At 33.9% G+C, this 11,236-nt stretch overlaps 1 protein-coding gene across 1 annotated transcript; it reads right to left on the minus strand.

Moving 5' to 3' along the window:
• Positions 1–12: 12 nt before the first annotated feature.
• LOC113719120 (pto-interacting protein 1-like) lies at positions 13–4,579 on the minus strand. Its single transcript, XM_027244187.2, has 8 exons — positions 4,183–4,579; positions 3,250–3,380; positions 2,655–2,902; positions 2,446–2,572; positions 1,615–1,888; positions 1,033–1,165; positions 853–939; positions 13–518 (listed from the first exon to the last, which is right to left on the minus strand). Exons 2-8 carry the CDS (start codon positions 3,332–3,334, stop codon positions 384–386), a joined length of 1,089 nt encoding a protein of 362 aa, XP_027099988.1. The 5' UTR covers positions 3,335–3,380; positions 4,183–4,579; the 3' UTR covers positions 13–383.
• Positions 4,580–11,236: the final 6,657 nt, after the last annotated feature.

The raw sequence follows: 11,236 nt of genomic DNA on the forward strand, positions 1-11,236 counted from the left end.
GTCAAGGGGTCATTTTGAGTACAACATCCAGATACATTTTATTACTATGAACAAACAAATGTAAGCAGAGCAGCAGGGACTGGAGGGGCAAAAATAGCAGTAGCAACATCAACAACAACGATGGTAATAGTAGTAATAATAATAATGATAAGAAGAAGAAAGGAACACGGATGGATGGATGTTCTCGAGTACAAAATTTACTTAAAAATCTTGGAAATAAATCTCTCTCGCTGCAGATATATATATATGTATATCTTGACACTTATCCAGTGTGAAAGTGAAAGAGAGACTTTTGCTCAAGCTCAAGAGAGACTTTTGCTCGAGCTCCTGTATTTTTCGCCTGAAGAGGTCTAGCATTAGCAACTCAAAAATTGGCCACAGATCTACGTTTGACCAGTTTCACCAGCAGCATTTCCAGGCCTGGTATTTAACAGAGGTTGCAATGCTTTGACTACGATGCTCATGTTGGGTCGGAAATCAGCTTCATATTGCACGCACAACGCAGCAACAGCAGCCATCTGCATTTCAAAGCCAAAATGGCAAAACATCGTCTCTCATTTTTTCCTCTTTACCTTCTTCCCATATGTTAGTTACTAAGAAACTTTTAAAAAAAAAAAACGCAACGCAATTGGTGCAAAATGGACTCCTGCTTTAATTTACTTGACTCTCTGCAAATAAACATGACATCCCAGGTAGATAAGATGTTAACAGTAGTTCATTATCAGGAGTCTGTGCACCCGTGATTCTCAGATAGCATCCAATATTTGCTCTAGCAGTCTCAGCCTTTTCACCAAATCAAGCCCAGACTTACATGTGTACTGAAAGAAGCATCTCATATCAAAGTGAAATTACCTTGGCAACTGCCTTGGGAGGGTAATCCGTACCCAGTTTTGAATCCACACACTGCCTGACCTTGTCTTCACTGAGTTTTGGTGTGGCCTACACAACAGAATCATTAAATAAAAATTTAAAAAAAAAACAGAGACAGAGAAGCTCAAGCTTAATCCACAGACGGCACAAGTAAATGAGTACCCATGTCACTAGGCTCTGCTGACCACGAGGCAGTGTATGGTCTACAGGCTTTCGTCCAGTGAGAAGCTCAAGCAGGACTACGCCAAAGCTGTACACATCGCTCTTTGCATTCAGTTGTCCTGTCATTGCGTATCTGCGAGCTCACAAAAGCAAAGTATCAAAGATGCACCCTTGTCAGCGCACTTTGAGCCAAGGACTTGGGGCAGCTAACACGCTAGCTGATTACGGTCACCTATTCTGGGGTGGTAATATTTTTTAACGCCTCCTGCTGAGACCTAAACTGAATATTGCTTTAAATGATGCAAAGCTTACTAAGCTTGGTACATGGGAACAATCACGGCACACTTGAAAGACACTGACCCTATGATGAGATCTGTTTACTAAAACCCGTATTTTGAAATTAACACAGCTATACCATTCAACAAGTTTTCAATTGACTGAGAAATGAACAAATACAATTCAAATCAGGAGCCAGATAAATCAATTACTTTCCAGGGACCACATCTGTCGAACTTAAATCTTACAGAGAGTTGGGGGCATTAGGGGGAGATGAAGACAGAGATTCATGTGACATTGTCTTACTCTGGAGCATGATAGCCAAATGTTCCAAGAACACGTGTAGAATGGAGACGTGCTGCCATATCAGGAGCTTGATTCGATAAGTCAAAGTCAGCAATTTTAGCAACATCATCATCAAAGATCAATACATTGCTGGATTTAATATCACGATGAATGATGTGTGGATCTGCTTTCTCATGCAAATATTCCAGACCTTTGGCAGCCCCAACTGCAATTTTCACCCTTTGCAACCATGAAAGAACAGGACCAGGTTGAGCTCCTTTAACGCCTTTCCTTCCTGGGAAAGAACTTGTTTATGAAAATGTACCATGCCGTAATAGCATAGCCTCAGATAGTCTTTTTCCTCTATTTTATGCAGGGAGTAACCACCATGCAAGAATGAAATAACACAAAGTCTCAACACAAATTATTTAGACTGGGCTAAGAGAGCATACTGCCACAGTACCTGGTATTAGGTGAGTGAGTAAGAATAAAATGAGCCAAATAAGAGGAACTGAAGTGAAAAAAAAAACTTCAAACTTACGTAGTCACAGGTACTTTGGTTGAAAAAGAACTAAGATGAAGTTGTTTTCTTTATAGCATGGAGGTTATTCATCATTGGTACTAACTTCGTGTTGAGTAAGCTCAGTTTGTATGCATGTTGAGTAAGATCTTTTTAGCATGGAATTCTCACACAAGGTTAGCAGAATGAGAAGCGCCACATGTGATTGGCTATAAAATGAGAAGCCTTGCATCTCTCCATGCTGCCATGAGATGTCCATATCCACAGAAGACAGGAGAGGGAAATAGATTGATGCTATAAAATGTTATGTTTTTGTAATATCAATTACCTACCATGAAGAATATCATGGAGAGATCCATTGGATGCAAACTCGTAGGCGAGTACACGTTGGCTTCCATCAACACAATAACCAAGTAATTCAACAAAATTTTCATGTTTTAGCCTTGAAACCATGGAAACCTGAAAAATGGAAGTTTTTTGGTATTAATCCTCTAACTAAATTTCCCAACAGCAAGCGATTCATTTTGGACTTCAACAAAACCTGTGACAAGAAATCATCATCCAGTTGTTTGCTTGCGTCCAACTTCTTTATGGCAGCAGCCTGTCCACTTTTAAGAATTCCATAATAGACTCTTCCATATGAGCCCTCTCCAATTAAAGAATTCGTCCCGAAGTTGTCAGTTACTTCCTTCAATTCGTCTACCGCAATTGCAGGGACTGCAATAGGCTGGACCTTCACAGCTTGAGCCTTGGATGCAGATTCTGTGGTATGGTAACCTCCGTCATTTCCTATGTGAAAGGGATTCCACAGGTAAGTTGATCTTTCTTTGCTACCAATAAAAGCACCAGCAGATAATCCTCGAATATATGCAGTAGACACAAGATGATCTCTTAAAGATGGCTATATCCATATGAATATACAAAAGAAAGGACAAGTCATCATAAAGATACCAAGATTCGATACTAAAAGCAACAACTGAAGGAAATATATACATATATATATATATGTACACACAGACACATATATTTATAGACACACACACACCACACACTTGCTGTCTTTCTCAGTAGGACTCAGTGGCGGCTTTTGCACAGAGAAGAAAATGTGAAGGTGAAAATTGAACGAGCAAGATTACCAGCGGAATGTTTAACCATGTAATGGCCACCACCATCAGCGGGTTTGTTGAGGTCATCTTCTTCACAACAGCTGAAACAGCTCATAGTTTGTTTATTTAACAAATATTTTATGCAGGGTGACTTTCCTTTCCTGCAAGGGCCAAAAGCCAGTTTCGCAATACATGCAGAAAAAAGAATGGCAGCATAAGTAAACACATAAAGATGCAAGCTTAGTCATAAGTGCTGGAGAAGAATGATCGTGCTTAAATAGGTAAGAAAGCTTGTTCTTTCAAAGCACGAGCGGGACTACAAAAGTTACACAATATGCATTTGACCTCTGAAATATAGTTAGCGGCATAGTTTTAACAGATTGTATCATAGTAGTGAAGTAATCTCAATGCTCGTCTTCAAACATATATTAAAAAAAAAAAACAAGTAATCCGTATGCTAGCAGAAGTAATCCATATTAAAAAGAAATAAGTTAAGGCGAGGCAGTCGTTTAGTAGACAGTGTTGATATTTGGTTTGACGAGCAGGGTGCGGAATAGGAAGGGTTAGATCTAAGAGGATCACGCTACAGAGCTGGTCCCCTTGATCAATTTATTAACTTTATACTTGTACTAGTACTAGAGAGTAGAAACCCAAGCAACAGCAGCAGCATCCAATCAGTAGTGCAGGGATAATAGCTCCGATCAATTAAGTAAATGCCGTGGGTGGGTTTGATTCCTAACTGAGTAGTAGCACTAAACTGGAAAGCGGACGACAGAGTAGAATAGAGAAGCAGTTAGTTGCAATGACAAAATCAATCCCCAAGTACAACTGTAAGTCCCAAAATTGATGAAGGGGGAAAAAGGAAAGAAGATCAATGATAAATAAACAAGAAAACGGGTCCATCCAAGAATGAGAAAGCATTTCATTGATTGATTGAGTCTAGCATAAAAGAAGGAAGAGAACCTGAGAAGCTGCAGGGATCGGGGGGAGGCTTAAAGCTCTTTGCTGCCTCCCGACTGAATTAGCAGCGGTTATTATGGTGACTACGATCACAAACACACACACCCCTGGCTCTTGATTGTGAGAAGATCGATCGATCCAACTTTACCAGCAGCAGCAGTAAGGATGAAATGGGTTGGAGGAGGAGAAGGAGCAGCAGCAGCAGCAGCAGCTGTTGCGGTTGAGCCCAGCCGTCCAAATGGACCGGTCACCGATGTAAGGCAAAAATGGACCAGAGCTGGCTTCCTTTGCTTTCTTCTTTCTTGTTCTCGTTTGGCCTTTTTTTTTTCCCACTTTTCTTCTTCATCCAAAATCCAAAGCCGGCGATGAATGTGCTATTTTTGCCCCCCGTCTCTCCGATTAGAATAGTGTCTTTTTTTCTATTTATTATGAATTGGGAAAATGATCGATTTCATCTTTCACATTTCACGAAAATATTCTTTTCGTCCCTCACTTTTAGAATGAAACAATTTCATCCTTGACATTTAAAAATTGAAATTATTACATCCTTGAACCCAAATTTCAATATGAATCAAACCACCAATCAACATGATTACAAATTTTGAGGGTGTAATTGGTTGATCATTTGGTTAACTCAACTTGAAATTCATGTGAAATTAATGAATCTAAAAATAAAAAATTATAACATAAAAAAGAAAGATGAATCTTTTCTACATTATCATTGTATACACTGACGGTTTTATGTACAGCTATATCATTTTAATTTAAATTTAAACACCAAATTTTATATTTATGATACACATCTAGATTCGCAAGCGGATATACTAATGGTGCATGAAAAGATTTATCCAAAAAAAAACTCTACTATTCCAAGACAAAGAATGACCTTTTATTTTATAATTTTTATTTTTTTGTTTTAATAAATGTCATGTGAATATGATGAAATTGACCGAATGATCTATCAATTCTATTTTCGAAATTTATTACTGGGTTATTGGATGGTTTGATTCAGATTGAAAATTAGGTTCAGGAATGTAATGGTTTTAATTTTTAAATGTCAGGGACGAATTTGCTTCATTTTAAAAGTGAGGGACGAAAAGAATATTTTTGCGAAATGTGAAGGATGAAACATGTCATTTTCCCTTATGAATTTATACAAATATGAATCATTTAAATACAAAAATTAACAACAATCCTATATATTCATTCATATTAATTTTTAAAAATTAGTTTATTTTAAATATTTGATTATTTACTAAATTTTAAAAATTTGTTTAGTATACATGAAATAATGTACTCCGTATCAAAAACTTGGTAGATGTTCTTTTTTTATAAATATTCTTTTAAATAATTTAAATTTTTATAATGTCATTAAAGCTAGAACTATATATTCATCTTTATTCATATTTAATTAAGTAGAAAAGACTTGAGCGAAGGATTTGGGACAGATTTGTTACGGGACGAAGGGGAGATGGTGCGGAGAAGGGGCGATCTGGTGGCAACCCCTTCTCCACACTCTTTTCTCTCTCTCCCGCGACGGACTATAGCTGTTGAAATGATAGGGGATGCAAGGAAACAGCTATGAGGGGATGAGAAAGAATGGAATGCAATGGAGAAATCAGCAGGAAGGGGAAAGAGAGATAACGAAGAGTGAGAGAGTGAGGGATAGTAATGGATGAGAGGGTGGCTGTAGAATGTGAGTTGTATTTGAAAATTTTTGTTTATTTATTTTGTGTATAGGAATAAATGAATTGTATTTGGGAGTTTTTATTTATTTATTTTATGTATAAAAATAAGGTAAGTTTGTGTATAAAAATAAGGTAAATTGTATTTGGTGATTTTTGAGAATTTTATAAGCTCTAAGAGGTTTAATAGGTATATTAGCTAAAAATTTGATTTAAAAAATTTATTTTCCAAATCAAACACTTGTAATACAAGGGCATTTATCTCAAAATAATTAATTTAAATGACTATCGTCGAATTTTTACCTTACTTCAAATCTTGAGATATCAGATTGTATGAATGAAAATCATAGAGAGCTTTTTCTGTAGATTCGCTTAACCACAAGAAGGTTTTTTTTTTTTTTTTTGCATTTTCTTTAACTCTAAGGGTATAATGAGTATGTTAACTAAAATATTATTTGTTTCTAGTACAAATACTTGCAAAAAAGGCGCATGTATCTCAAATTTGTTAATTCATACAGTTTTCATTAGTTTTTAAAATTAGTCCAAACCACGAAATATCAAAACGTATGTTTTTGAAATTATATGAGATTTTTCTATAGGTTTGCTTAACCACATGGGGGTTTTCTATATTTTACCTAACATTTTATTCAAAACTCAATTAAATGCAAAAATATGGAAAAACAATGGCAAATAGATGGAGAACTATAGGACTTTTATTAGTTACTACTTCTTCTGTCCTATAAAATAAGCTCAATAATCTTTGTGTTTGTCCTGAATTATAAATTTATTTATTGTAGATTTATTTGTTTAGAAAGGTAGTAGATTTATCAGTATATTTTTATGCACGCATTTAATATGCATCTTTGTCAACAATTATACTACTCTATTAATCAAATATTATAGTCGAAATAATAAATACAGCGGTAAAACTAGAATTTAATGGGATAGCATGAAGAATAGAATACAAACTAACAAATAACACGAAGAATTGAGAATTAAGAATGTCAAGTAAGACATCATTTTCTCATTGGGGGAACATATATGATTAGGAATGACAATCAGGACACGTGCTTTTGGAAAGTCATAAGGTAGCTGATGGATATGGAGGCAGGGGTGATTTTTCTCCTCCCATTTTAAACGGGATTGGAGACGAGGTAGGATATCCTTGCCCTATCCCCCGTTACTAATATATCAATAATGTATGCACACACACACATATATATTGGCTATTTTTAGCTTACTTCAATTTTTTTTCATACTGTAAGTTGTTTAAATAAATATGATGATTATAAGTTTAGGTTTGCAATTAAAAGTAGATAAATGAATTAAAAAATCAAAGTGATTTTTAACATTGATTTCACATTGAATATTTAGCCAAAATCTAAAAAAGTGATTTATAATATTGTTATTGATGTTATATATATATATATATATATATAAATAATGTCAAAATAAAAAATATAATTACACAATAACAGGAACACCCACTAAGGTATGGGGCAAGGCTGGATGGGATAGGGGGTTGAAAAAACATGAGATGGGAAGGTCAAGGGAGATTTTAAAACACGAGACTGAAATTGGGGGTAGGATAGGGGGGAAGGATCCCCTATCCTACCCCCTGCCCCGTTTCCATCCCTGTATATGGTGTAAGAGATGGGTCCTTTCCATATTATAAGGATTAAGAGTGGCTATGGACTGTCTCAAGAAAATAAAAACAGAAAAAAAAATGGTTGTGGACCAACTAGAAGAATTGCAATGCTGATGTTTGATTTGTGTGATGTAGTTTTGAATGTTTCAATCAAAATTTAAATCCTATTTGGTAAGTGAATTTTTTAAGTGTTTGTATAAAACTTTTGTAACGGTTTACTGTAAAAATTGTAGAAAAACTTGTTGAGATTGGTAAAACTTTCTTTTTTCTTTCCACTTATTTTCTTTCTCCTCTGCCCAATCATTGCTCTTTCTCCTCACTCCCTGCTCATTGTTGACTTCTGTCAACAGCAAAGGAAAGAAGGAAATGGGAGAAAGAAAGAAAAAAGGGAGAGCGGAGAAGAGAAGATGAGAGCGAGTGAAGGAGGAGAGGTAGAGACAGGCGAGAGGAAGAAGGAAAGAAAAGAAGGTTGCTGGATGCATTGACGAAGTGCCGACCAGCGGAGGTGGTGGTTGGTTGGGTATAGGGAGGAAGAAGAAGAAATGAAATAAGGAAAATTTTTTGTGTGTTTTTAAATATTTTAAAGTGTATACGTTAAAAACTTTGAGGAGTTTTTGAAATCACTATAATTTAGGCCTTATTTCACAAATGAGATTTTTAACTGTTTGCCTAAAAAGTTTTATTGTAATTTACTGTAGAAATTGAAGGAAAAATCTTTAAATGGAAACCTTTTTCTTTTCTTTTTTTTTCTTCCTTTTTCTTTTTCTTTTTCTCTTTCTCTTTCCTTTTTCTTTTTCTTTCTTTCTTTGTTATTTTTTTTCTTCTCTTTTTTCATCTCCCTAGTCCCTTCCCTGCCACTTCTCCCTCCCCACGACTGGAAGTTGCAACAGTAGAAACAATTTTTTTAAATTTGTTGCTTTCTTCTATCTTTTTTTCTCTTCTCACTCTCCTTCTCCTCTGCCACCTCTCTTCCCCTTCCCTCTCTCCCCATCGCTGGAAGTTGCAGCAGGAGAAGCAGAAGCAAATTTTTTTTTTTGCTTTTGTCTCTCTTTCTTTCTCTTATTCCTCTCCCTCTCCTCCCCTCTCCCCTACCACCTCCCTTCTCCCCCGCCACCCTCCCCCTCTCCTTCTCCCCTGGTTGCTCGACATGATCTGATCACGCGACGGGGGGAGAATGGTGCGGGGAGGGAGAAGGAGAGGGAGAAAAGAAAAAAAAAACTGTATATTTATCGATTGTGGCTTCATGTACCAAACGTTTTTCATCCGATATTTTTGTGTGATGGATGCGAGAAATAGACTTCCATTTCCAGTCTACTATTTATATTATATTTATTTTATTGAATTAACAAAAAATGGAAACTATTTCGTTTTCTTTTTCAAAGGAGTTTTAGATTTATCTGAAGGAAAAAAAGATATAACTAACAAAGAAAATACTAAAGAAAATGAAAAAATTTAATAAAAAACTGTAATTTAAAAAATCTTTATATTTCTTTATTTTTCTCGATATCACAACCAAAGGTGTCGGTCGGTGGTGGGTGGTGGCAGAGGTGGTTGTGGGTTGAAGTGGGGGAGAAAGAAAAAGAAAGGAATAAGGGCAATTTTTTTTTTTTTGTATTTTTGGATATTTTTAAATGTATAGTTTAAAATTTTGAGAAGTTCTTTTGGGTTACTATAGCTAAAATAGCTAAAAAAACTGGTAGAAAACAAACTTGAGCAAAAATTCATTTGCCAAACAGACCCTTAAGTTGTTAAAAAACTTGACAAAAAACTCACTGGTGGTGGCAAGGTGGTTGTGGGTTGAAGTGGGGGAGAAAGAAAAAGAAAGGAATAAGGGAAATTTTTTTTTTTTTTGTATTTTTTGATATTTTGAAATGTATAGTTTAAAATTTTGAGAAGTTCTTTTGGGTTACTATAGCTAAAATAGCTAAAAAAACTGGTAGAAAACAAACTTGAGCAAAAATTCATTTGCCAAACAGACCCTTAAGTTGTTAAAAAACTTGACAAAAAACTCACTTACCAAAAATTGACAAAAATTCACTGGTGTTTAATAGTCAAAATCAAATTCTTATTAATCTACACTTAAATTTATTAGATTTATTAATAACATATCGTTGTAGATTTGACTTTGCATGGTTTGTGACCAGTTTTTGGAATTAGGATAGGAATAGTCTCCTAAATTCGACATGGTGATACTGAGAATCTTAAGAAGATACAACATGCAAATTAAAGCAAGCATATGTTAAATTATAGGTCTGTACTATAAATCATAATAAATAAAAACTTGGAAAATCTAATTAATTATTCTATTCCTTCTTCTTTTTTGTGTATTCATGTCAACATTTTCTCACATGTATTATCTTTTGCATACTTGGAACCAATATTTATATGCTTATACTCATTGTGTTAAATTTGGTCTAATATATATATATATATATTTATTTATTTATATTGTTTTGAAGTATCACAGTATTTCTCATCTACATAAATAATTGAATACTCAATTATGTATCTCTTCAAATTGGCATATATTCTGTAAAAATCAAACTTTGATCCAAAGTAGTCAAATGAAAGGCTTTCATAAAAATTTTCCAAGAATTGCGGATGAAGTTGTCATTTTGTATATGTCAAATCATGAATTAGTAACTGCATTTAATATCTTGTTTAAATCTCAATTGTGTCAAACTTTTTATTTTTGGAATAGAAATTTTAAGGAATCTCTATGAATAGGATTAACTTTTATTCCATCATGAGTTTATTTTGTATTTCAATAGGTTATGTATTATTTAACTATCAAATAAAATATATTTTTTACATAAGATTATTCAATAAAACATCAATATACATGCAGATTGAAAAAGGATACTTAAAACTTTTATTATTGGAAAATTACAATTTAGTTGGAATGAAATACAGTAAAATTTAAAAGAATTAAAAAAAAATCTCCAAAGCACTTCATATTGGCAAATACATTAACTATTTATCAAATTGCAATCCCCAATTACCAATATTTGAAGCTTATGTATACAGGTCATGCAAAAATTTGCATAGGAATAGTTTAGAAGTTGAATTAAAATTAAAATTTTGCTATTTCTACTCAAAATTTTTTTGTTTGTAGGTTATATTTTTATATTCAAATAAACTAATTTAACAAAGATGGTGCTCTTTAGCTAAAAAGAGACATGGTGTTGATATGAAATGCTTTTAACTATTTTGACAATTAGTCTATTTTTATGTATCACTAGTGGGATAAGTACTTAATCACGATTAAGAGAACTTATTCTTTAGTTTATATTTGTTGAATTGTACTTATGATCAAAAAGATTCCTAATCAACTTTTTCATAAATTGACTCTGACCATATTGATCCAAACTCTAAACATTTTATAGTGAATCGGAAACAATTTATTATGTTATAAGCATGTTGTTGTTATTCAGTGTATAACTAGAAAAATAAGTTGTTGTGGATGCGTAAATTTCAAAAATTGAAATATAACTCATGAAACATAACACATCAAGAGTTTGTTGCGTATTTTATACGGTTAATTAAAAAGCATGGATAATTTTTAAAATGTGTTTGAAATACAAGAAATATGAAAATTTTTTGAATTGAATATAATATAATAGAAGTAATTCTAACATGAATACCTTACATCTTTACTTATCATCTTTACTTATGGTTTATTCCTACGTTTGTTTGTATTTTATGGAGCTGAATGTAACACGTA

This window comes from Coffea arabica, chromosome 1e, assembly GCF_036785885.1.
Source record: "Coffea arabica cultivar ET-39 chromosome 1e, Coffea Arabica ET-39 HiFi, whole genome shotgun sequence".
Lineage (NCBI taxonomy): Eukaryota > Viridiplantae > Streptophyta > Magnoliopsida > Gentianales > Rubiaceae > Coffea > Coffea arabica.